The 27,626-nt window shown below is 43.7% G+C and overlaps 1 protein-coding gene across 4 annotated transcripts in view; it reads left to right on the top strand.

Annotated features, from left to right (window-relative positions):
• Positions 1-27,406, top strand: part of Acvr1 (activin A receptor type 1) — a 119,613-nt gene extending 92,207 nt beyond the window's left edge. For all 4 annotated transcript variants that reach the window (NM_024486.2, NM_001431446.1, NM_001431445.1 and 1 more), the window contains 6 exons: positions 807-906; positions 6,480-6,626; positions 11,507-11,782; positions 15,499-15,696; positions 25,334-25,464; positions 26,122-27,406. In NM_024486.2, coding sequence (NP_077812.1) covers positions 807-906; positions 6,480-6,626; positions 11,507-11,782; positions 15,499-15,696; positions 25,334-25,464; positions 26,122-26,256 — 987 coding nt within the window. In that variant the 3' untranslated portion in view covers positions 26,257-27,406. The remainder of the gene's footprint in view (positions 1-806; positions 907-6,479; positions 6,627-11,506; positions 11,783-15,498; positions 15,697-25,333; positions 25,465-26,121) is intronic.
• The last annotated feature ends 220 nt before the right edge of the window (positions 27,407-27,626 follow it).

The following is a 27,626-nucleotide window of genomic DNA, read 5'->3' as shown; positions in this document are numbered from 1 at the left end:
AGTGTGAAGGAAAACTTTATGAATGAACGAACTGGCAATCTTTCACCAGCATGCTCATTTGGAGAAACCAATGTGCGACTCCTGTGTTATGTTTGAAGTGAAAAAAAATTTTTTTTTACCTTTTTCCTTTCTAATTTGCAGTTCATATTAAAAAATGATAAGTAGGTGTTAATTTAGTGACCCGCTTGTTCATATGTTACCTGAAAATAAAAGAACCTCCATCCACAGAAACAGCACCCCCCCACACACACCTACAAGTACCAATTTAATGATTCATGTTTTAGAACCTTTCCATTACAGATATTACACTTGGCTGTTCAGAGTCCTAATTTGCTTGCTTCCAATTAGACACCTTTAGTTTGTACGGCAACTGAAGTAGATCACTCGACAGACATTCGGTGAGCATAGCAGGATAGATAATGGCAGATAATGCTCAGCTCTTGGTGCTCAAGCATCCCCCACCCCCATCCTTCCCACCCACTCCGCATGCGTGCAGTCCCCCAGCCTTTCTAATGCGCCCATTAGCTTAGCTCTGTTTCCTTCCTTGTGTATTTGATTAGAAAACTCAAGGGCTTAAGAAAGAATGACTTATCCATCAGGAAAACCTGCTTTAGGTTTTGCTTCTGAGTCTCCCAAGACATACAACCAGTCCGTTCAAAGGACATCCCCCCTCACCCCCCGCATTTTAATGGGTCACGTGACCAGAGTTGCTAGAAAGCACATGGGGTTACCACAGCGTGTATCGTAGACTCTCAAGCATTGACTGTTGCTCAGTAATTTCTTTTTCTCCTTGTTTTACATTACAGGAATTACTAGATCACTCGTGTACATCAGGAAGTGGCTCCGGTCTTCCTTTTCTGGTACAGAGAACTGTGGCTCGACAGATAACCCTGTTGGAGTGTGTCGGTAATTCTTCGTTTCTCTTCCTTTTGGGCAATAGGCAGTGTTACTTGGGAATCTAGACGTAGGCTGGAGCTTGGAAGTCTGCTTCTTGTTGCTTCTTATTGCTTCCCCATTAAACGCTGGAGGTGCCAAGCAACCCTGTGGTTATTCCACTTCAGGGGGTGTGAGATAGCCATGGGGTCTCTGTTCTCTGTGACTCATACTGGAGAACTTGCTGAGCTTCTGATAAGGGAGTCATACACTGACTGGAACACACAATACCTAGCATGAATCCACGCGGCTCTGTTGAACAGGGACTGACCGATCTGAAGTAAATAGGCTTCTGGATTGCAAGGTCGCTTGCTGAGGTTTTCCCGTGGTTCCTACTGTCTCCTTCCTCTAAAAGGAAGAATGAGTGTGTCTAGTTACTCTGTGTCAGTTGGACACAAAAGCTTATGAAAATACACATTTAAAAACTAGAGTGAATTTTACTAAGTTTTCTTTTTAATTAAGTGCTTACTACAAAGAGCTATATGCGTTTTAATAGCCTTTCATTTTTTTCTCCCTTTGACATATTTTAGGTTGGCTTATTAATTATGAAAAATTTGTGCTCCTTTATCTACTAAAATTTTAAAAATCTGTTGTTGTTACATATGTGTATATGACATATGTGTGTGGGTGTGTGCGTGCCACAACACGTGGAAGTCAGAGGACAGTGCTGTTGACTTGGTTCTCACACCATACCTTTATGTGGGCTCTGGGGATTGAACTCAGATATCAGGAGTTCATGTGGCAAGCGCTTTACCCGTTGAACCAACTCAGTGGCCCACCTTCCTTCATTTTAAGAGTGTACGCGCCTTTTCCGGTGCTGGGGATCGTCAGAAGTACTTTAAAAGGCTGAGCAGCAGTTAGTTTGGCTGTCGGGTTAGCAAACAAACATGTTTAAAAAGGATTTGGCACACTGTTTTTTTGTCTCCTGAATTGGCAGAATGAACTCCCAGGAATTGTGTATTTCTGGGTCAATTCCAGGGATTGTGATTTAATAATAATAAAATGATGATGATGGTGTTGTTGTTGGTGGTGTTGGTGATGATGATGGTGGTGGTGGTGGTGATGATGATGATGATGGTATGGTGGTGGTGATGGTGATGGTGATGATGATGGTAGCTTCATGAATTCTATGAGGTTGATGCAGAATGCTTTGCTTGTTTTCGAGACAGGGTCTCTTCTTGCCCAGGCAGACCCAAAACTCAGTATGTAGCCAAGGATCCTCTCCCCTCTATCTCTTGAGTACTGGTGATTATTATAAGTACATCTCTGTGGCCCAGTCCAGCCTTAAAGTCCCGATTTTCAGGGCTGAGGGAATGGCTCAGACCAAAAGTGCTTGAGGACTTGATTTTGATCCCCAGTGCCTACGTAGAAAAGCTTGTGCAGTGGCAAGCTTATAGTTCCAGTACTGGGGGATGCAGAAACAGGAAGATCTGTGGAGTTTGCTGGCCAAGCAGTCTAGTTTTATCTGTCAGCCTTAGGTTTAGTCAGAAACCCTGTCTCAAAAAGGTGGCTGAGACAAACATCCAGTGTTAATGTCATGTATACATATGTATTCCCCCGTTTCCCCAACTACATTCACGTAAGCACACTTCAAATACAGTCCTCAGTTTCACTATTTTCATGTGGAGAGTAGGTATTTGCATGTAGCATGTTAGGTTTTGTCAGCTTCTCATTGAGATGGTATGTGGGTATGGTCTGGACACTTCCGGCGAGCAGGGCTGGGTGGGTATAGCAGCTCCGGCCTTCTGACTGACTGTTTTGCAGAAGCTGTTGCAGGATATTCGATCCCATTGTGAACCAGCAAAACCCTGTGGTGCTGTGGTTCATCCCTTGCACACATCTTTAGTCAGAGCTTTCTGTAAATACGATTATAAAGTTAGTGACAGGTCAAGAGGCAACCAGGGCAACCAATTGACAGGGAATGAACCTAGGAAAACCAAAGAAAGAGAAAGGAGGGTCTTTGAGCTGAGGGTATTTAACCATATCACGGAGGAGGGAAGAGCTTAGCTTCTGGGACATGGCGAAGTAGAAAGGTCAGCCAAGTGCTTTCTCTGACTCTCTGAGCTAGCAGGCTTTCACCCTAGCATCTGGCTTCAGGGTCTTCATTTGGGAAATCAAACATTTGGGGTTTTGTTTCTTTGCCCATCGTGAGCTGACCCCACCACTTGCTGCTGTATGAGGGAGGAACAATGTCAAATCCAGAAGTAAGCTCTGCAGGGTGCAGCACTGCCTGCCTATGACACGCAGGGGCCAGTTAAAGAGCTGTGGGACCTTTGCCCCAGGTCTGCACCTACTGTACCGATTCCCCACTCCCTGTATATAGCTCCACCACAGCTGACTGAGACTAGAAAGAGGTGGAAAAACAAAATGAATCAAACAAAAACAACAAACAAAACAAACATCAACAACACCACAACAGATGGACTCCATCACCAACCAGAATGGTCTTCTCCTTGACATTTAAGTAGCATCCTGTTTATGTGTTAGCAAGGATGCCTGGGTAGAGGTGGGAGGCAACAAAGGGGCCATACACCTGCCTCTCCTGTCTTCTTCTTGCCCCAATAACTCATCACTCACAGATAGTCCCAAATACCAAACTTCATCCTCAGAGACTGGCTCCAGAGTCTTCCTTCTCTGACCTGTTCTACAGTGTCTGACTCAGTAGGTGTTCTTCAACATTTAGAACCAGTGTAAGTCCAACTATTGCATTTTGGGGGGTTGACATTGGAGCCTGGTGGGTCCAGTGCCTGTACAGGAATTTTTGTGTTTGTGTGGTGTAGCTTTGAGGGAAAAGGTGGATAAATGATCACTGTAGTTCAAGAAAGTGGGGAGCTGACCATGTCAACCCTTGTCCAGCCCTAGGCATCCTCTTTGTGGCGCTCTCTGGCCCGGGACACTTAGAGAACTGTACTACTCTTTTAGTGGCTTTGGCATAAGGTTACATTAGCAAAAAGCATTCAATAACCGTTAAAATAAATTTCTGTTTTTAATCCACCTACCATGCCATATATTTTATCTTTTTAATTAAAAAAAAACAAAACCAAAGACTTATAACAACAAATAACTTTGTATCCACAATTCTTTGGGTTATTGTTCTTTCCTTCTCAGTGAAACTGACTCCAAAGAGAGAGTAAAGTTGCAAAATGGAACAAAGGCAGGAAAAACTTAGCATTCTTTTCCCACTCTGTAGCTTCGGTTTTGTAGCATCTTAACACTAGTCCCCATCTTGAACAGAAAGGTTGAGCCATCCCTACTACCTGACTAAAATGACCGGTAAACCAATTAGACTGTTTGATTATTGACAGTGGCCCACAACAGACTCTGGTCACTCTCGGCATCTCTCTATATTAGCCATTGCTGTTGGATAGTGTTAGTTCTTATCACAGAAGCTCAGTTCGGTGGATATCTGTGAGCTGGATGGTACCCAGTGTGTCACACCCATGAGGTAGGCATTCTATTGCGAAGCCACATCCCTAGCCCTTGGTGCTTTTGTGACTGTTTTGGGTGCATCACTTGGACACACCTGCTTTCTTTCTATGTTTAGGGTCTTATTGGCTTAGTTTTCTAACAGAAAACTGTACTTGTATGCAGGCAGGTGACACTGCCCCTGCCTATTACAGCCCTGTGATGGTGCAGTCACCACACGCCTGGGCAGAGAGCCTCATTCCAGTGTAGTTTCAGCTCCCACTGCTCGCCTGCCATCCGGGCTGACTACACCCCATGTTGACCCCCCTGGTTTTGAGATAATGACCTCCTCTTCACAATCTCTTTGATCATCTCTACCTATAATTAAAGAGATGACTAGAAGGGGGAACATGCCCTTGATAAACACGCGGCTACTGCATAGAGGTAGGGGCCATGAATCAGACAGGTCAGATCCCAGCTGAAGTCACCCCATTTTGTAAACTATACTCTTCAAGTAACTAAAAAAAAAACCCAGTATATTGTTTTAAATGTGTGGGACTTTTGCCTGAATGTGTGTTTAGATATCACAAGTATGCCTCATGCCTGAGGAGGTAAGAAGAGAGCATTGGATTCTCTGGTACTAAACTAATAGAAGGCTGTGTGCCGCTGTGACTTCTGGGAATCAAATCTGGGTCCTGAGGAAGAGCATCCAGGGCTCCTAATCCCTGAGCCATTTCTCCAGCTCTCAGGCAACTTAAAAATGTTTTATTAGTTTTGCATGTGTACGTTTATGATGCACATATGTGCCTGTGGATGCCGGAGGACACTTTGTGGAGTCAGTTCTCTATTTCCACTTTTATAGACTCTAGGGACCAAACTAGGATCAGCCTTAGCAAGCACCTTCACTTGCTTCACCATCTCTCTGGCTACCAAATGCTCTTAGTGTAGCCCACTTCTGACATCATCGGGACCCATCTACACAAACGCCATGGCCAGCATCGGGAGTCAGAGCTATTCTGGAATGATATGTTTATAGCTTTGAAAATCTGTGTTTGAAATATATCTTTCTCCAAGAAAGGAGAGGTCGTTCACAACCTTCTGCCAGCTCTGTGGATTGTCATTAATCTCTAGGACCTCAAACTGCCCCTCTGCGGGGCCAGAGGAGCTTAAGTACATCCAGGTATTTGTGCTGAGAAACACTTCTAAGCGTCCAGTGGGAAGGAGGGGAAACCAGAGAAACCATTTAGTTATTCAGATACATACCCTTGCCTCTTTGGCTTTTGAAGCTACATGGAAATTTAATAATCAGTATTATTTTCAAAATTGTACTACCTTTCATGTGTTTTGGAAAACTGGATGCCAAAGGTTTTTAGCCTGTTGACATTGTGACTTCCATTGTCGTCTACATATAGGTTGGGCTGCCTGCACAGCTAGCCTGGGACACAAGTCAGACACCCTCAGGAGTTGACTTGGGAGTTAAATATAAATGTGAAATTAGCTAGTTATCAGGTAATTTTGCCATAGTTTCCTGTCACTATAAGGCAGATAAGGAAAGATAGGTTTTTACCTTCTTTTTGTATATCTTTGCATTCCTAAACCGAGTTTGTCTAGTGAATAATGAGGAGTTAAGAGTTTCGGACATCAGGCTGGAGTTGCTTGGTCAGGCTGTGTGTCCTGTTTTTACCCTTCTATACATTAAAAACAAAGAATAAATTCAGTGTCACACAAAGAAACACATGACCAATGTAAGAAATTATGGGCACAGCAATCCTTTTTTGCAAAAAGGATCTACCAGAACCCAAATCTAGCTAGTGCGTACATGTGTCGAAATGGCTTCCTTTTTTTTTTTTTTTTTTTTTGGAGCCAAGGACCAAACCCAGGGCCTTGTGCTTGCTAGGCAAGAGCTCTACCACTGAGCTAAATCCCCAACCCCGCTTCCATGTTTTATTTTTGATGCAGGTGGGGACTTTGTTCTATCCTATGGGCGGGAGCGTGGCCTCACAGCCTGACATAATTGGTTAATCATCGAAGAGGCTAGCCAGAGGCTTAACTCTAAGGTCACTGTCGGGACTCTGTACATTCAATTGGAAAACCGAATCCCAACCGTTTCTCCCATTTATCCTCTGTTTTGCTCTCCATAGGGAAGGGCCGGTATGGAGAAGTGTGGAGGGGCAGCTGGCAAGGCGAAAATGTTGCTGTGAAGATCTTCTCCTCCCGTGATGAGAAGTCGTGGTTCAGGGAGACAGAATTGTACAACACGGTGATGCTGAGGCATGAGAATATCTTAGGTGAGTAAGGGGTGAGCTTTCATTAACTGGACTCCGTGGAGATAAGGCCGGCCCTTTCTCTCTCCCATTTGTCACATCTGAGGTGTAGAGTTCCATCTGGAAAACAACATGGCGGCCCTCAGCATGGATAGACTACTTAATTTTTTGACAGGTTGGTTTTTTTTGTTTGTTTGTTTAAGTCCGCACATAGGTTATGAGTTGCCCGCATGATGGAAAGGAAATCTGATGCAGGACCTTTTCCCTCTCCTATCTGCAGATGTGGTGCAGTAACAAAGCCCTGCTCTGCGCTCTGCATTGTTCACTTCAAGGCTCCTTGGGTGGTTCTGCTTGCCCCACCCTTCCTGAATATTTATTACTGGAATCAAACTAAGAAAGGTCTTTGGATTCTTTCCTAGAGATTCACAGCTCCCGGGGACGCGTAATTAGATGCACATTCCCTCAAACTAGGCATCATTTTTAAAGACCAGATTTACAGAGGGATTCAGCATACATTTTAATTTGAAAGCTCCTCGCATACTTCTGGGACTCACGAAGTATAGATGAATTTTCATCATCTCATCACGAAAGCTTAGCAGTGCTTAAGAAATATTCGAGGTGCCCACTACAGTCCTCCTATGGCAGTGGAGAAGGCCCATTGGCTTCCATGGTTTCAAAAGGCTTTGCGTGTGTTTCCATTGATAGACGCGTACGGTGAAGGCTGCCTAGAGTGGGTCTTGAGAAATAGAAGTGAAATCTGTGCAGAATTTCACTGTACGCTAAGCGTTGCTATAATGTTGGCCACCGTGTGGCTATTGGTTTACGTCTGGGCATGGTACAATTCACTTCTATCCCATTCTATCAGTATAGTATTTAAACGTGACCCAGGTTGTTGGTGGCGGATGATTGGATGGTTGTCCAAAGCTTTGGTGTAACAATATAGTGGTAACGTTCAATCTCAGGTACATTTAAAAGTGTCTTCAAGGGGCTGGAGAGTTACCTTACTGGTTAAGAGCGCTGGTTGTGCTAACAGAGCTCCTGAGTTCCATTCCCAACACTAGTTAAGGCATTAGTTTGTAATGCTAGTTCTTGGGGATCTGGTGACCTCTTCTGGCTTCATAGGCATTGTGCATGTGTGCGTACACACACACACACACACACACACACACACACACACACACACACACAGGCATGCATATCAAATAAATCAATACCACATGCACTTCCCTATCCTCCGTCTCTGCCAGTTTCTCAGAGTAGACTCTGTTAGTCCACCACACATCGCCTGTACTGCACTGGGTTTTCTGTGTGTAATAGCTGTGATGGCAGCCATTAACAACACTGGCAGGGAATGAATGTGCTGGATGGTTACTGTGCTGTGAGTTCTGCTGTTGTAGGTGCTTCATGTATGGACTCTTGGGCAATCCCCACCACAGCCTTGGAGAGCAGGTATTCTTGTTTCCCCCCTTTTCACTAACCAAATTACCAACGAGAGGCAAATACTAGAGCCTCAGCTCATGGCACGCACGCAGCCTAACCCCTCACCATGGTTCCCTGCATGTTGTCTACAGAACAACCATATCACTTTGCACTGGAGTCATGTCTTAGATTACAGTCAGGGTAGGAGTTGGACATTCATCCACAGTCAAATTTGCCCTGAGCCTCCCAGTGTCCCTTCTGCCTCGGGAACAGACTGAGACCGAGTCAGAGATGACTGTGTTAGAAGCTATAATGCACAACAAGGGCTTGTCTTTAAACAGTGGAGTCACTACTAATGGGTAGACGAATGTACTCCTGAGAGGCATGTGGGGTCTTGAAAGTGTTTAAAGGAAGTGCCTTCTGCACCTGACAATCACAGTGGCATCTTTCTGAGCATTCACTGCCTTATCACTATAACCAAGGAGGCTGACTAGCATGGAGGTCTCTCCCAGGATCTTTTATTGCACTCCTTTAAAAAGATTTATGATACCATTTTATGCATTGTTTTTGAGACAGGGTCCACTGTAACTCAGGCCAGCCTCAAATTCACTGTGTAGCCAAGGGGGATCTTGAGTTTCTGATCCCCCTGCTTCAGCCTCTCAAGTGTAAGAGGTGTAGCTAGACGTGCCTCCATGCCTGGTTTATGTGGAACTGAGATCGAACCCAGGATGTCTTGTGTGCTAGTCAAGCCCTGTTCCTACTGTATCCCCAGTCCCAGTTTACGTGCTCGAAACATAACGTAGAACAGCGTTAAAGTTGGCATGGCCGTGCACTAATCACCACCATCCAACTTTAGAAGTGTCTTGTGTTCTCTTGTCTTACGTGATGGACTGGTAAGATGGCCTCGGGCTGCTGTCCTTCAATTCCTGGGATCGCTGTGGTAGGGGACACCTGACATCCACATGTTATTCTTTGACTTCCACCATGTGCCTTGGTATACACACACACACACACACACACACACACACACACACACACACACACTAATATTAAATGTAGTGATAAATGTAAATAAAATTCAAAATTGAAAGCACTATTATTGGGCGGCTGGGTGCTGTCTCAGTAGGTAGTGTCTGTTTATTTTGCAGGACTGAGAGCCTGAGTTTGAATCCCCAGAACCCATATAAAAGCTGTGCTAGAGTGCAGGCCCCTACTTGGAGATTGGAGATGGAGACAGGAGAATTGCTAGGTGCCCATGGGCCAGCTAGTGTTGTATACCCAGCAGTGAACAGCAAGAGTGACCATGCCTCAAATGAGGTGAAAAGTTAGGACAGATCCCCCAAGATTGTTCTGTGACTGACACACATGCATCTGCTCACGTGTATACCCTCACATCCTGTACACACACACACACACACACACACACACACACACATGTGCATGCACAAGTATACACACAAGAGTACTGTAGACTATTTAATGCCACTGTTTCTTAAGACTACTAGGGAGGGAAGCAAACAGTTGTTGAAAATATAGAATTAAAATGTTCGTTCTGTGTGCACTGCCTTTCCCCTCCGTATACCTTTAGGATAACTGTCGTTGCCCTCATCTCATAAACAAGAAAAGCAAGATGGAGATTTCAGTGCCTTGATCAAGGCTGGCGGAGCCAGTATGCAAACAGTGGTATGGCTTTAGGGTCCAACCACCTCCACACCTCACATCCTGGTGCCTCTGCTGGTCTCTGAGAGCATTACCACTGGAAACTTCCGGTTTCAGATCGGCTTTTAGTTCTTGAAGAGTTTGGGAGATGGCTGTGACAGAAATATTTGGTCCAATCAGCCTTCCCTCCCGTCGTACATTCCGTGGGTGTGTCCAAGTCCCCACCTCCAGGCCCCTGCTCAGATTCATTAACCATGGACTACTCCAAACACAAGCATCCCAGAACAGCGCTTTGGCACTGGGAAGCAAATGTACTTACCTGAATTTGAGGGGTAAAAAGTTGGGAAAAAAAATCCTGTTCATTTAAAAGTCCTGGTATGTGTACAAGCACACACACAGGAGTCCTTCTTCCTGGCTTAGAAAATAAATTATTGGGATGAACAAAATCCATCTTTAAAGTCTGAGGGTCTAGTTGGATAGTAGAGGAGGGGGAGGACCTGGGAGGGGAAGAGGGAGGGGAAGTTCCAATGGGAATATAACTAACTAACTAAATAAATTTATTAATCAAAATTAAACAAAAATAATTCAGAGTATGTTTAAATGTCAAATATAACATTATTCACAATGAAAGTGAAGTTCATCAAAGATTCGTTTTCTACTTATTCATATAAAATAATAAGATCAAATAGACTGAGACCAGGAGAGAGAGAGAGAGAGAGAGAGAGAGAGAGAGAGAGAGAGAGAGAGAGGAGAGAGAGAAAGAGAGAGATCTAAGAGTCATAGGGAAGATGAGAACAAACAGAGCCTGTTTATTATCTATGATTATTGTTTTCTCAGAGGGAGAAATCGGTACTAGCGACTGCACAGTTCAGTTATATGTTAGCAGTTTGGTTTCTTTGGAGTGGCACTCTCCAGTTTGGCACTGTATTTTGAGAGAAATTAATACAGACCAAGAGCCCCATGACTACACTGTTTATGAAAGCACCTTCCTGCCTTCCCGCATCTCTTAGTGTCCCAACCCCCTTCGGGACAAATTCACTTGTGACCTATGGATGCAAGCCTATTCCAATGTCTAATTTGAATTATTAAAATAATTTATTTTAGAGAAAATATTTAGACAGTACAGACGGTACAGCAGGCATGGCAGTAATGCCTCCCTGCTCTGAGCCATTTGGATTTTGGTTATTAGGCCCATGGTGCCTCTCTCATACACGCACGCTGTAGTACTCACTTCCTGGTGAGATTTTCCCTCTTAGGGTTGACTGTTTCCAGCCTACAAGCTGAATCTTTATACTTTTTACTATGTGGCCGATAAAGAACATTGCAAATGCGAATAACACTTGACTGGTTTAGTTTATTTCTTTACCTAATAAATCGATCATTTCATATAAGTTCACCTCTGTTTTATGCTGGGACAAATGTAAGCCGAGTAGATCATGGGGATTACCCATAGCACGTAAAAATCCACAGCCAAAGACAAGAAGACAAGCATCTAGGTTTCAGGTTTGGTAGGGCTTTAGGGTGCGTAGCAAAGGCTTTGAAATTTTTATTATGGGTGAGCACAAAAGTATAAATGCTGTGTGACTCTTCACACTGTGTTAGGTGTTGAAAGGGTTACTTGCAGTGGAGACTGGAAGGGCAAGCGCATGTGCGCATGTGCTGTGCGGTTCGTTGGCCCCGCCCCTTTCAGGAGTCTATGCTATTCTTTGTTGGCTTTGTAACTTAAGTATTTCCTGTTCTACGTTAGGTCTGTTCCCAGACGATTTAGGGTCTTCAGAGTTACACGGTGGAGTTGTCACTGAAAATCCTGTCCTCCTCCTTTCCAGGTTTCATTGCTTCAGACATGACCTCTAGACACTCCAGTACCCAGCTGTGGCTCATTACACATTACCACGAAATGGGATCGTTGTATGACTACCTTCAGCTCACCACTCTGGACACGGTTAGCTGCCTTCGGATCGTGTTGTCCATAGCCAGCGGCCTTGCACACTTGCACATAGAGATATTTGGGACCCAGGGGAAGTCTGCCATCGCCCACCGAGATCTAAAGAGCAAAAACATCCTCGTGAAGAAGAACGGACAGTGCTGCATAGCAGATTTGGGTAAACTTAAAAAAAAAAAAAACTCAACTACCGCACTTACTAATGCCTCCCTCCAGTGTTTTAGTCAATGGTACCTATTTCTCCTGCAAACATGTTGCACTGGAAAATTTCAAACATCCAGGAAGGCTGACTGTCATTCTAACCAGCAACTGTGTGTGTACCAGTTGCGTCTCCCCACAACTGGTTTTATGGTTCTTTCGGTCTTTACCACATGGTTCGTCTAACCCACCTTTCAGTTCCTGTTCATATGTGAGCATTTCAAAGCCAGTTGTAGACAGAATTCTTCTCTCTGACAACCTCAACAGTCAATATAATATAGTCTTAAGTAATGTCCCTGGTGTGTTCCTTCATTTTCCCCCTTTCATTCATTTTTTTTTTTTTACAATTTAAACATCATGAAACCCCCAAACCTCTTATTTTCCGAATTTTGACAAAAGCCGTAAATCCCAGTCCCTGTAGACTCCCCTATTACTCTTCAGAGTAAGCTCATCTGCTTAGCCCTGCCTCACCCTTACCAGCAATGAATACTGTTGCTTCCAGGTTTCACGAACTTTTACGTGAAAGTGAGTGCGCGACTAAATATTTCAGGGAATGGTTTGCCTTAAAAATAAATTGGTCCTGAGGTCATCCTTCTTCTGTAGCCAACAGAAGTTTCCAACTGGAAACAGTAGTCGGTGAGATAACTCACCCTTTGAGTGGGAGCCCCGCTACCCTCCAGGGTGTTGGGTCTGCTGATGGAGCTTCAGTGGTTCCACAGACGAGAATATCTTTGTGAACAGTAGCAATTCTGCAAAATAAAATCTGCCCCCAAGCCCTAGAAATTTGGCTGCATAATTGTGCTAATAAGAACTGAACGATGCTGTTTATTCGTTTTAATTGACCGGTGAGACCCCCTGATGAAGGTTTAGAGAGAACGAGGTTTAATCGTATAATGAGATTAATTTACTGTTGTTTGGTTTTAAAGACAGAGAATCTGACATGTTAGGAAGGTGCATTTCCTTTGAGGCACTTTCGAATCTTTGCTCTCATGTTGAAGAATTATTTTATAGTGTTTTGCAAGGGTGAGAGTCTGGTCTGGAAGCTTTGCAAGGCTGTTCGAGCTGTGGTGAAGCAAATTTGTACAACTTCTGTCATGCCTCTTAGAGTTAGGGCGATCCGTGTGTGAATCCTGCTGTTTACGGTGCGTTTCTACATGTTTATTTACTTATATGTTTACCTGGCTCAGGGGCGACACTACTCACACTCTCTCCAGGGGTCAAAAGATCTTAGCCAAGGAGGGCTCTAGTACTTAATGCCGTGCTTTAAACTTTTACCTTAACACTACCTTCATAATGATATAGTTACATGATAATTACTCGCGTAAGTCAACGACAACCATGCCCCACCCCACAGGGTTACGATAGGATTTGGGCAGTGCTAGAGTGATCTCCAATGACAGGACTCAGGTGTGGGCTGCTGTCATGGTCTAATATGGCAGCTCTAGGCTGTGGTTTATGAGCCTGGATGAGGAGGGAGATGAGGGATTTTGCTGGTAAGTCCAGCTGGTTAATGATTCAGCCACATTTCTTAGGCATGGGTCCTTCCAGCTAGGTTCATTAGTTGCTGTACAAACTGGTGCTACCTAGTCACTGGGGGAGACTGGTAACATTGGGTAGGAAACAGCCCCTTTCCAGCTTTAAGTTGCATATAGTTTTTCATGGTTTACCCAGAAATTAAGTACCACCCATTAGCAACAGTGTTCTGTTTGGCGCTGCTAAAAGGACTATATCTGGTTGATTTTGCTAACAGTTTGTTATAAAATATTTAAGCATACACATTTTAATTAGAGTTTTTTCTTTTTAAAAATAAAAATATAAAAAATTTAAAAATAAAAATTTGCTTGCATGTAAGAGAAAACATCATCACATAAGAGGTTTGAAGAAATAATGGCTCCTAGACTGAAATTTGAGAGTTTTGTCACATTCTCCTTCAGTGGTTGTATATTTTTACTGGTTTTTGGAATGTGTGAGAGACATTATAATACTTTGCTTTCCCAAATAATAGTTTAGCCAAAGTTTGTAAATTGCATTTTTTTCTTTATTGTGATAACTACCTTATACTAGGTAAGAGATTCTCTGTAAAACGTGACGCCTAGCATCTTAAGGTGGTTCTGTTTGTTTGTTTTGAGATATCGTCTCACTATTTAGGCCTAGCTGACCTGGAACTCAGTGGTCTTAAAACTTGTAGAAATTTTCCTGCTTCGCCTCCCGAGTGCTGGGATTGCGGTGCAGTGCGCTGCGCGCTGATAAACTGTTGGTCATAATCATTTGCAGCCTGGGCTGTAGCCAAAGCAGCCAATTCCAGTGCAGTGGACCACATGGTCCTTGGCTGCAAGCTTCAGTGCCCCGCATACTGGCCTCTCCAAGGGGCTATTTCCTGGCACCTTAGCATAATGAGTGAGCCAAAGAAAACAGTCAGGAAAACTTTGATTCTTCCTTTTGTGTCTTTGTTTTAAATATGCACTTGGTCACTTGCTCAGACTTTATTAGTCCAGCCCAAAATTGTAGGCAGCTGCCATGACTGTGTCTGTTTCAATGGCATCTGTACAGCGTTCTAATGTTTTTAGTGTAGTTCTAGGAATTGCAGAGCAACGTGTGTGTGTGTGTGTGTGTGTGTGTGTGTGTGTGTGTGTGTGTGTGTGAGATTTGGAAAATGTGCACAAATGGCCAAATCAGAGAAAGAGGAACCAGCCTGCTTTAGAAGAAGGCAGTTGCTAAAATCTTTGCTCAGTCTGAAGGTTGGGATGGTGTGTGCTCTCTGGCCTGGTAAGGAGTCGTGTGTTCAAAACTCCTGCCCGAAGAGTTCATTCACTGCAGATAAACCGGCAGGATTTCCAAGGCGCCTTTGGAGCACACGGTTTGCAGGGGCATGGTCCTGCCTGGCACTTCTCACTATATTGAGTGTTATAGCAATCATTTTAAGATGGTCTATTTATGCATCGAATAAATAATTTCATCCTCAAGTAAGCCATATACAAATCTGTCTTTACCCCCGTGGCTAGTGGGGAACGCGCAGGTCTCTTTAATTGACTGAGAAATTCAGAAATAAGCCATGGTTTAAGTGCTTTGGAACCATTTAACGAGAGAGATGCACTCTGAATCAGGGTTCAGCCAATTGCTGTTTGTTCCCATGATTCCAAGGGAAGGCCCATGGGTTCAGCCTGCCTGATTGCTCTGGCTGTCTCTTTGGGGATACAGCAGAACCTATCCTAGCTTGCCCTTTTTGGAACAATAAATTACCTCAGGTGTTTGGTCTCATGCTCTCAAAAATTGGTGCTAGGAGACAAGAGGGAGAAGTGGTGGACTTTGAGAGTTTAATTTGCTGAGTTTTAAGCCACAAAAGTTCACATGTAATGTGTGGAAGCCTGTTTTTCCATGCACTTCAAACATGGACTCATATTGCTTTAGTATTTTGGTCTGCCATTTAGAAAAGCCTTTATCATGTAGAGCTTCATATATTAACTTCATAGCCTCATAATCTGCCTTAAATTAGTCCTTGTTCCTGTTTAGTTCCCAAAGCCCCAAGTAATCCTGGGGCTATTCAGGACAGTCTAGGTGTACCGGCAGTGATGCACGTACCACCAGAGGGCGCTTTTGGTCGGGGTTGTTTTAAATTCTGTCAGGTGCCCTGTAGGAGAAAGGCAGTAGCTAAACACCCTGTTGTCTTTTTCCCTTTAGGCCTGGCAGTCATGCATTCCCAGAGCACGAATCAGCTTGATGTGGGAAACAACCCCCGTGTGGGGACCAAGCGCTACATGGCCCCTGAAGTGCTTGATGAAACCATCCAAGTGGATTGCTTTGATTCTTATAAGAGGGTCGATATTTGGGCCTTTGGCCTCGTTCTGTGGGAAGTGGCCAGGAGGATGGTGAGCAATGGTAAGTGCCTGATGCTACCTTTGTCTACAGTCTCTTGATGCTGCATGGTCGAAAGGCACAGGGGAATACGGAAGCCGCGTCGTTCCTTGTATCAGATCATACTTGTGGGACTTACGGTGGGCTAAGTGTATAATGGCATTCTGTTCAAAATGTGTGAGAGGAAATGACAACTGAAGAACTGTTTTTTTCTCTTGGTTTTTGTTTGGGTCTCTTGCTCCTTATTTCCTTCCCTGCTCTAGCTTTCTTCTTGCTGTCCTTCTGTCTTTGTTCCTCCATGAGCTGGATTTAACTTAAGAGGAATGCTGGGCTCTTAAGGAAGCATCCTGCTGTTCAGAAGAATTCTTTTCTTCTTCTTACTGGATTACTGAGAAAAGTCTGTTTCGTTTTCTACATTTGGAAGGCATTCAGTACTCTTTGAAGGAGTCAAATTTAAGTTCAACGGTAGCTGTTCTTGATCTGTTTGAGTGATTTTAAGGAATGGTGTTGTCTTAGCCAATAGGAAAGCATTTGTCAACCACCCACCCACCCACCTGCCTTTCTTTCCTCCCTCCCTCCCTCCTCTCCCTCCTTCTTTCCTTCCTTCTTCTTTGGAGGCAGGGACTCATTTTGTAGGTCACACTAGCCTGGAACTCACTGGGATCTGACTCTCTCTACCCGCAGGCAGGTATTAGGATTGGAGGCGTATTGTTTGTCATGGTTTTTAGCCTATGCCTCTCGAAGCTAGCTCTCTCTCATGTCTGTCCCTGAGGGACCTGAGTGAACCTGACATAAGGAACGCCAGTTCTTACTCTGACAGCTTAGGCAGACCCTAAGAACCCAGAGTGATTTCTATAGCAGAGTCCCTTGAGTTAACTCGATGAACTTCGCATATCTAGAAAATATAGCTGCAAAACTATCCCGTGAAAAGAGAAGAAAATGATGCCTAAACTTTTGTTCATTTTTCAAGAGCCATTTTGAAAACCACTGGGACTCCCAGATCTGAAATCTTCTAGAAATAAGACATGAAATCTTAACATCCGTGCCACGCCTACCATCCACCGATTGCTTTTTCCCGAGGACTGAGATTTGTAGAGTAATTATAACCCTTGTGACTAAAACAGAGGTTATGGGGCGGCTAGAGGGATGGTTCAGAGGTGAAGGCATTGGCTGCTCTTTCCAAGGAGCCAATTCCCAGCAACCATATGGTGGCTCACAACCATCTACAATGAGATCTGGTGCCCTCTTCTGGCCTGCAGACCTACAAGGAGGCAGATGTCTATACATGATAAATAGATAATTCTTAAAAAAAAAAATAGAGGTTCTGGGGAGGAAATGGAGTTAGTAATCTGATACAGTTTAAATAGCTGAAGTTGGTATGTCTTCATGAAAGGGTTTCCCATGGCTTCCGTGTGTCTGCTTTGAACACACCCTCTACGGACATTTTGGCAAGTGTTTCAGATTAGACAGCCACGAACCATAACTTGACAGCTCTCTTTCATGGAGCCACAGACTTTTTCTGGTAATCGTTTCTCAATCCACCGCCTCTCAGTTGGTGCCATCGAGGCACTTGAGACCCAGTTTGCGACAGAGGGATTGCCTGGCTGGTTTATAAAGTTCTGAACTTTGCCTGAGATTGCACGTGGGGCTTCATTGCTTCACCCCAGTCATCTGTGTCCGCCTGAGAACTGAGGGGGAAAATCTGACTCTGCTTGGATTATCCTAACGAGAGCATTTACCGGATCGGTGCCAACAGAAGCCATGCAATGGAGTCTTCCCCCTATGAAGAGGAAGCTGGCGTCCATAGACCTGAGAGACCTGAGCAGGAGGTAGTTTCCAGGTTTGGGGGTGCAGCTGAGAGCCAAGCGGGCTGCTAGACTTGAACATGCTCTGTGGGCTTTGTGAGAGTGTGTCACAGATGTGCCCTGTGTCAGTGTCGCAGGCGTCAACCCAAATGGCTTGAAAGATCAGCTGTGATTAATGGTAGTCAGTTTGAAGTTAGAGTCATCTGCTTAAAACTCAGCCAAACAAATGTTAGTTTGCTTGCTTAGATCCTGTGATTAAGGTTATTTTGGGGAGAAGAAAAAAAAACCAACCGTGGATGGGAAACTGTTTTGGTTGTTTTTGTGATTTATTGGTCTCTTCTTTGCATCATGGTTTGGGCGGCTAGCTATTTCCTAAGATGCTGTGGGCTGAGCTTCGGTTCTATGACATGCTTTGGATTTTTTTTTTTTTAAGGGGAGATAAGGGTATCTTGTCTCTTATTTTAAAGTAAGCCTTACTTTCTGACAGTGACTAAATTGATCTTTCTCTACTCCCTCTTCTCCCACGAGTATTCACATGCACATCACACACACACACACACACACACACACACACACTGGCTTGTCTAAACTCAGACTTGAAACCAACCAGGGCTTCTTGAAAACCTGTTTTATTTGAACTACTACTAGTCCCAGACAGGAAAGGCGGGAAGGAAGAAGAGTCGGAGAAATGGTGTTTTCCTACCCTGCTCCTAGTGTTTCCTGCTCCACACTCTTGAAACTTGGTTACCGTCTTCCTTGTATGTGACTCTTAACCTTACTCTCTGCTCCTCCTGTTTTAAGTGATCGCACGGTAGTTTATTAATGTAACCATCCCCAGATTGTTAGACATCCCATGTCTCCCATTTTGAGGCCCGTGGTAGACACTTCTGTGCATGAAACTTTCCACTTGGGGAGTTTAATTACTCATCTTAAGAGAAGTAGACTTAATAGGTCAGAATATGGATGTTTTTATGGCTTGGCACACAGTGCTAAATTGCTTTCCATAAGGGTTGCCCTAATTTACAGTTTTTCCTTCACCCCAGGGTGCGATGTACCTATTTCCCTTTCTTATCACCTTTAAGAACTGTCATTAAAATAATATATATTTTTTGAAATTATTGTGTATAAAATGTACCTCCATTTAAATATATGAACATCTCACATTAAGAAGGTTATTATAATTATATATCCTTTGAGTTTCTGAGTTTATTATAAAAATTGATGACCAGATAAGTTCTCTTGGAGGCAGCGTATCCTCAGGTGAACTATGAGCATAAAAATATGTCATATTTTGTACTTTTATTAGAATTTTACATTTATTTCCTTCTAGTAATAAACCTCATGCTGTTTCTGTACAGGAAATGAGACTCCAGTTCATTTTCATGGTCAAGAATTTCTCAGTAGTATCTTTTTGGAATTCACTGGTGCTGGTACTTTGACATCAAGAGTTTGGAGTTTTTAGGAAAGAGTGGGGTGTTCCCATCTTTGCTGCGTGAGTTTCTGTGTGAACTAAAGGCCGCAAGGGCTTGCTTAGATTAGCAGTTCGTTGATTCAACCCCAGAGTTCTGAGGCAGGAGAATTTGATGTCCAGGTTTTGAGTGTGCACATTTGACTAGAGACGTCCTCAGCAGGCAGATGCCAGTGAGCGTTTGTGGTCTGTCTGTCTAGAGCATCTGTAGAGGGCAAAGCTGCGTGTCTCTGTGGCATCTGTTGGCTTCACAGCTTCCTGCTGTGTGTATCTGTTTTCTGATGTCAAGAACCAGGGTTCTCAGGCATGGTGCACAGAAGCCAATGTAGGTGGATCCCCCAGAGTTCTGCATCTCTGGTTCTAGGCCTGCTGGGGCAGGAGAATAAAAACAAACAAACAAACAACAACAAAACCAGACTCTCATATTATATGATGACACTATTTTCTAGATTTGTTTCAACATTGAGAAAATATCGATAGTAGTACCAAAAGGTCATGGTGGTTTGATGAGATGATGTCAGTAAAGCAACTATTATTTGCCTGTTGTGAAAGGAATACGCTGACTAACATTTTTTGGTTCCTTTCTATCGGAAATAGGTTTCTAAGAGCTTCTAGATCTTTGACCCTTCCCACCTCTCGCTGTCTACCTCTTCCCCCATGCCCTGTGTGACATGTGTTTGTGCATTTCCCTGCCTATGGGAAGGTTCTGGAGGACCACTCTTCTTTCCCCCACTTTAACTATTTTGTGATAAAATCCATGTTCCAATGTGCCAAAACCCCTATTGTATCACAGCAAGAAAAAAAAAAAAAACATCCTTGCTGGCCAAGCTGCATTTCTCATGGGGTGGGGAGTAGGAAACACTTGTTAGAGTAAACGTATGTTTGGCACCCGCAGTTTGGGAAGCCTCTCCTAATGGATCCTTGAGTCTGCCAGGGAGCCGCACGTGTTTCTGTTCCTAAGCACAGTGGCTTGTGTACGGGAACCATGACAACACGAGCTGTCCCATGCTTCAGGATGTGGATTCGATGCCTCAGCCTGTGCTGGGGTCTGAACAGATGAACCGGCAGAGGAAAAAGGTTCGGCGCCATTAATTTGAAAGTTTTTATTCAGTTGTTTATTTTAACCTTTAGGGAAGTGGCTGGGGATAGGAATGTGGAGGCGAGGTTGGAGGAAGGATTATTTCTGTCCCTGCGATCTCCTGGAATTTCATGTCCCTAATTTGGGGATACCAAGCAGAGGAGGACTGTCAGTTGGCCTCAAGCCGCAATAACATGAAGTCATCAGAACTATATGAGGAGCGGTTTGTTTGGTGTCCTTCTGACTTTCCTCTAAGACAAATATCTGTGTCTTTAACCTTGTAACAGTCCCAGGCTTCAGTGCATGGCCCCTCTTGAGAGGCTACCACGGTTCTAGAACATTCCGGCTCTCTGGTGCTTTGGTCTCTCCGTTTGAGGTAGGGTATGCAACTCTCAACTGAGGAACAGCCATGAAGCTATCGTAGACTGCCTTCTCTCCCTCTGACAATATAAGATAATATTTTAGCTATGCCTAGCTACACGGTACCTTATTATAAGCTTTTGACTTTTGCTTCTTACCTCTATGGGGTTGGACTTTGATGCCTATGGTTCTGTATGCCCATGAGTGGCAGTAAAGGTAGGTGGTGGGGTCATGACACAGCCTTCCCTTCCCTCGCATGGCACAGAGAGCTGTGCTTCCTCTGCCTGCCTTCAGGACCGTTGGCTGTGGGTTCCTGATCCTGTCTCCATGGCTCAGGACCATAGTCCCTTAACCACAACTGAGAGATCCCCAGAGCTTTGGAATCCAAAACTTCTTCCTTGCTTGTTTGGCAACGAGGATGGGTGACATACTGACCAATCCTATCCATTTATGTCTTGGCCGTCTTTTATGTGTGTCATGATATTAAAGTGTTTTGACATTGCGCTATGAGGCATGGTAGATTAAGTAACAGAAATACTACTGAATGTCCTGCTGTGAACCCCATCACGCCAAGATTCATCCATAGAGACACTCCTTCATGGTTTGTCTGCATATCAAAATGCAACTTCTGCTGGTGTCAAGTCATTTTTTCTTTCATATTCTTGGATCTTCTCCTCTCCTCTGCCCTCCCCTCTCCTCCCTTCCCTTCTTCTCTCCTCTGTTCTCCTCTTTCTTCCTCTTTCCTCTTCTTCTCCATTCTGCTTTTCTCACTCCTCATTTTCCTTCCTTCTTTCCTTCCTTCCCCACCCTCCCTGGTCCCTCTCCTCCCTCCCTCCCTCCATCCCTCCTTCCTTTCTCTCTCGCTCTCTTTCTTTCTTTCTCTTCCTTCCTTTCTTTCTTCCTTCCTTCCTTTCTTCCTTCCTTTCTTTCTTTCTTTCTTTCTTTCTTTCTTTCTTTCTTTCTTCTTTCTTTCTATTTTTCTCTCTTTCTTTCTTCTCATGTTGGTATCCCTAATTGACCTGGATTGGCTATGCGAACCAGATGAACTCTGTGTACTAACCTCTGTGTGGGTGTGGTCTAAGGCTTCTGTGATAGAATCTCCAGGGAGCTCTTGTTTCTGGATACAATGGTACTTAGAACTTTCTAGAGTGTGTATTGTGGGCATTGTTGGGTGATTTGCGTATGAGCTTTGTGATATACATTTTAAAGATTTAAGAAATCTATGGCACGATAGCTGAGGGCCTTGCTCCAAGAGAGCCATGTAGCCCATTAGAGTTAAGGTTATTGTGAAAGATAGATTCACCCCGAAGAAATGAAACTTCCCATTAGACATATGTACTCCTGGGGGTGGGGTAACAACACACAAACACCAATCATATAAATTAATTACACATGCCCAAAGCTGTGGGGGAAGAAGTTATGAATAATCACTCTCATCTCTTTCCTGTGTCCCTTTGAGTCAGCAGCATCCTCGACTGAAAGACAAAGGTTGTGTATTCTTTCCCTGAGCACTGTCTGAGGTCACCTCTTCTCTGAATTCCTCTTATGATTTGCTCCAATCATTATCTTTGCTGTTATCATTGTCCTTGTCCCACTCACATGGCACTTAAAGTATTTTGTATCTGTTCTCATCATCTGTCTGCTTGTTTTGAGATAGTGTCTCACTATGTGGCCCTGACTAGCTATGCAAACCCAACTGGCCTCAGAGTCTCAGGTTGGCCCGCCTATGCCTCCAGGGTGCTGGGATTCAAAGATAGCACTCTTAGTTGCCTCCCTCAAGTCTTGGTAGCCTCTCTGCTGGCTCACCTGTTGCCAACGATCATCCAGTTCTATCTGTAGGGCTTACAATTCACTTTTTCTTTTCTTGGCTTGGCCAACCAGAGTGTCACATATAGGCAGAAGTCGAGGAACAGTTGTAAGTCAATCACTCTCAGGATGTACAGCATTTCCATCGAATGGCCCACCTACATCCATGGCCTTTCCTCATCCATTCTACCACACATACCAGTTCCCTTCACAAGGGGCTTCTCTCTTTATTCCAGCATGGGAAGCTCTTCGTAATTCTTCTCCTTGCTTCATCAACTCCTTCGACCTGGAAAACACCCTCTCCTGGGTAGTTTTTCTTTTCCTAGCCTCTGCTCTGCCTCACAAATTACTCATCTGCCTAGCTGCCATGCTCTGAGTTCTGAAACTCTTTGCCTGCAGGACACCCAGTTTCTAGAAACCACTTAGGGAACCGTGCTGTCTGTTTTTCTGAGCTCTGTTCCATTGCCCCTGTCCCTACTGTTAGTTGCTAATTCTCCTTTCATCCATCTTTCTCTTTATTTTGTTGTTCATCGCCAACACCACATCTTTTTTCTTTTTTTCATTTCTGTATCCCTCCTGCCAGACTTCATATACAGGTTAGGGCATCAAATGACGGTTGAATCGACTTAGGAGCTAACACGTAAATGTAAGAGAATTCCCCCCTTCCGAGTAAAAGTAAATGGAGGGGCGAAAAAGTGTTGAGGGAGCTGGGAAGACGGTTCAGTGCTTGCACAAACGTGTGACATCGATCCCAGGACACTGTGGAGAAGCTGGGCATGATGGGATCCCAATGCTGGGAAGCAGTGACAGGAAGGGCTGTGGAGCTTGCTAATCAGCTAGCCTCCTCTACGGTCAAGCTTCAGGCCAGTGAGAAACCCTGTCTCAAACAAAACAAAACGAGGTAGATGGCTCCCAAATAATGTTACCTGGGTTGACTTGTAGCCCAAGACAAATGCCTGCCCCCTGTACACATACGTATGCACAGAGACACACCAACAGACAAGCGAATGTCAGTTTTGAAGTACTTTTGTACGAGATTTATATTATCTAAGGCAAAAAGAGAGATGCCTGTGCTGTCCTCTACGAGGTAGTGGTCTTCCTCAGCATTTAGCAAGGCATTCCACTCATAATAGATACAAAGCACTTTGGGCCAAAAAAAAAAAAAAAAAAAAAAAAAAGGCTTTTCTTTACCAATGTTGAGTTTTCACCAAAAGAATGTTGCAGTTGAATCCCAGAATATTTTTTAATTAGTTTTGTTTTGTTTTGTTTTGTTGTTTTGAGGGGCTCATCCAGAGTCAGATGGAAACAGTGAGGGGGAGCCCATGGTTGAAGAAAGAGAGGCATGGCTTAGCTTTCCATGCACAATGAATTAAATGCTGTTTTGTTTGAAAACCTAGATTCCTTTTGCCAACATATGGCATTATTAAATAAAAGAACTAGAACCACAAGGGGACTGGGTTTTGTGAGGCAGTGCTCATTGTTGTGCTTGGTATCTCTTGTGCTTTTAAATATTCACCTATCTTTGATGTGTGTGTGTGTGTGTGTGTGTGTGTGTGTGTGTGTGTGTGTGTATAGGGGGTTAGAGAAAAATCTAACTTTCTATTACTCATATGCACATAAACCTTTTTGGTGCTATGATCATGTTCCCTCCAAATAGCTGGCGATTATAGCTACATTTTAAAAGCATTAAGCCAGGCTCTGGAGTACATCCCCATGGCCTTACTTTCTGTTTCCTGTGAATGTAGGCAGCCCAACAAAGGATGGAAGTTCTTTTTTAACCTTGATGCACAGTTGTGTTTGGGATGTTTTTTTTTTTCCGAGTATTGTAGAGTGAAGACATTTTTGTTTGAATGTGTCCAGGGATCCTTACAAGAGACGTAGGTGAGATTCCGCGGCAGAGTAGCAGCGACCTTTTGAGAACAGTGGTTTATGCCACTTAAGAGCTATTGGTATTTGCCCAGAAAAGGTTTTAGTCAGGATCCACATCTCAGTTGCAATTATACAAGGTGGCTATATTGTTCAGAGTTAACAAAGTGTCAACTTGAATTTTTAAGATACAATTTAGACTAACTTTCCATTTTAAAAATAAACCGAGTTTGTAAGGTTTCGAAACTCTGTAGTATTTCTAGAACAGATGCTCCTCATCTCTGAGCTTCTGCATAAGTGGTTTGTATTTATGTGAAATTGGTGCGAATGGATTCTCGCTAATCTCTGTGACAAATGAAAAGGGGATTGAGGCTTTTTTAGGGGGCTTGCAAGAATGGAAAAGCTTAATTATACCTTTAACTCACAGCCTCCTTCTGGCCTCTACAACAGCCCGCTGTTTGTCTAGGAATAGAAGTAAGCTGCATGCAAGAGAGAAAAGGGCTGGCAGTCGAGTTAGTCACTGACCACATTGTTGATGAGGGAAATCAAGTGATAATTTCCCTGGTTTCCTGTATGTAAGAGGACCGGGTCACTTTGCTAATCCCATATGGCTAAGTTTTACTTGGATCTGTGAATTTCGTTGTTAATAGACAGGTACTGATAATACCTGCAGAAGCCACCAGACAGACAGTTGTGCCTGGTAGTTGAGGACATGTCTGTGTGAGAGAGAGTGACTGGGGAAATGAGGACCTCAGATGATATTATTATAACAGGGGTTTTGTTTTTGTTTTTTTGACAAAATAATTTCCTAACAAAAAAGGTAATTTGGGTGATGGTCTTGATTTCTTTATTTGCCTCTAGGTGTTTGCAGGTATTTCTTTAAATATTTCTTTATTTTATTTTATGTGTATGAGTATTTTGCCTACATGTGTGTCCCTGATGCCTCTGGAGGTCAGAAAAGGGTGTGGGATTCCCTGGTAGTGAAGATAGAGACAGTTGTGAGCTCTTTATAGACACCGTTGGAGTGGTTCATTAGTACTTGTAATCCAAGAGGATTGCACATCTTCGGATGTAGGGTCTATTTCCTGCGGGATATTTATTTGTTGCCTGGCTCTCAACTTATTTTAGGACCTGCCTGGAGTTTCCAAAGCTGCCTTGACTTAGGAGCAAGGAGATTGTGCTTTCTCCCCCACATTCCAACCCCTGACAGACAGCAGAGACCCCTGGGGGGATGCGGACTCTCCTACTAACCCTAACTGCGTCTTGTCTTGAACACAGGTATAGTGGAAGATTACAAGCCACCATTCTATGATGTTGTTCCCAATGACCCAAGTTTTGAAGATATGAGGAAAGTTGTCTGTGTGGATCAACAGAGGCCAAACATACCTAACAGATGGTTCTCAGACCCGGTAAGCATACCAGGTTGCTAGCTTTAGAGTTCCTCCCAGCATTTGTGAGCTTACTCTCTAGTTCTTCCTGGCTCTTAGCACCTGTATGATCCGGACTATACATCGATTTTTCTCCTTCACAGTTTTAAGTAGGGCCCTAGAGCCCAAGCAGGCGTAATTCTTGACAAAGCACAATCTGGTAGGTGTTGCTAATGAGTGACAGTATTCCCGTGAGTGTCCATGTGTGACCGGTGTCGAGCATGGGATGACTCATTGCCCTAAAGCTTCAACTGCATGTGTGACTCGACTCTCACTGCTTCCCTGAGATTCTAAAAGCTGCTCCATGCTGAGAAGCCTGAACCATTGCTCATAAGCAGTGGCACACTTAAGACCCCTAGAAGTGATACGGTTTGCAAATTTACTCACATCTCTGTGAATAACACTCTTGACACTGGTCTCACATGGACACTTCACGTGAGTACAGTCACTCATTAGCAACACCTACCAGATTGCACTTCTTCAAGAATCACGCCACTTTCCAAACCTATTCACTTGGGGCTCTAGGACCCTCCATAAAACTGTGAAGGAGGAAAAATAGTAAAATTACTTTTAGCAGCCAGAAGACCCAAAGGTAGTCCAACGTGGCCAGTTGGTATGACCTCTGTTTTCTCTCCACAGACATTAACTTCTCTGGCGAAGCTGATGAAAGAATGCTGGTACCAGAACCCATCCGCCAGACTCACAGCTCTACGTATCAAAAAGACTTTGACCAAAATTGATAACTCCCTAGACAAATTAAAAACTGACTGTTGACATTGTCACCGGTGTCAAGAAGGAGAGTCAATGCTGTCATTGTCCAGCTGGGACCTAATGCTGGCCTGACTGGTTGTCAGAACAGAATCCATCTGTCCCCCTCTCCCCCCAACTCCCGAAGTGGCTGCTTTGACAAAAGCAGATGTCTCTTCCCAGCCATGTTCCGGGGGAGACACCAAAACCACCCTAACCTCGCTCAGAAACTGTGACTCGAGCACTTGATGAACTGTTCACACCACAAAGACTAACGGTGGGCAGGTATGTTTGCAAGGGGGAGGGAAGTGGAGGAGCACAGAGAGATCCTGCAGGAGATCTGGGCATTAGGACAGTGGCTCTTTGCGTATCTTCCACGGGTCTCCTAGACTCGCCCCACGGGAAACTCAAGGAGGCGGTGAATTCGTAATCAGCAATATTGGCTGCGCCTACTCTTCTCTGTTGCACTAGGAATTCTCTGCATTCCTTACTTGCACTGTCGTCCTTAATCTTAAAGACCCGACTTGCCAAAACATTGGCTGCCTACTTCACTGGCCTGTCTCTGGACAATAGGAATTCAATCTGGCGAAACAAAAATGTAATGTTGGACTTTGCTGCATTTTACACACGTGCCGATGTTTACAACGATGCAAACATTAGGAATTGTTTAGACACAACTTTGCAAATTATTTATTACTGGTGCACTTAGCAGTTTTTGTTTTTTTGTTTTTTTTTTGTTTTGTTTTGTTTTTATATATAAAACTGCCTCGTGCGTATGTTAAAGCTTATTTTTATGTGGTCTTATGATTTTATTACCGAAATGTTTTTAACACCCGATTCTGAAATGGATGTTTTCTTTTATTATCAGTTAAATTCACATTTTAAATGCTTCACTTTTTTTTTTATGTGTGTAGACTGTAACTTTCTTTTCAGTTAGTATACAGAACGTATTTAGCCATTACCCATGCAACACCACCCAATATATTACTGATTTAGAAGCAAAGATTTCAGTAGAATTTTAGTCCCAAACGCTGTGGGGGGGAAATGCATCTTCTTCGGAACTATCCATTACGTGCATTTAAACTCTGCCAGAAAAAAAAATAACTATTTTGTTTTAATCTACTTTTTGTATTTAGTAGTTATTTGTATAAATTAAATAAACTGTTTTCAAGTCAAATGGTGATTTTTTTTAATGTATGAAAAAGATCTTTCCAATCTAATGTGCCTTCATTTGGGAATAGTAGAGACACAAGACAAATTTGAAAATTGAGTTTGCTTCCTAAAGGCGGGGTGAAGAGCCTGGGGATCTATGGGGTCTGCTCACAGCTTGAATCTGACATTAGTCCCCATGGCCCCCATTCTTTTATGCTGGAGTTCCTTTCCTCCTGCTCTCTCAC

The sequence above is a fragment of the Rattus norvegicus genome, chromosome 3, assembly GCF_021556685.1.
Source record: "Rattus norvegicus strain SHRSP/BbbUtx chromosome 3, alternate assembly SHRSP_T2T, whole genome shotgun sequence".
Lineage (NCBI taxonomy): Eukaryota > Metazoa > Chordata > Mammalia > Rodentia > Muridae > Rattus > Rattus norvegicus.
Note: the sequence above shows the minus strand (reverse complement) of the source record. Positions and strands in the feature narration are given on the sequence as shown.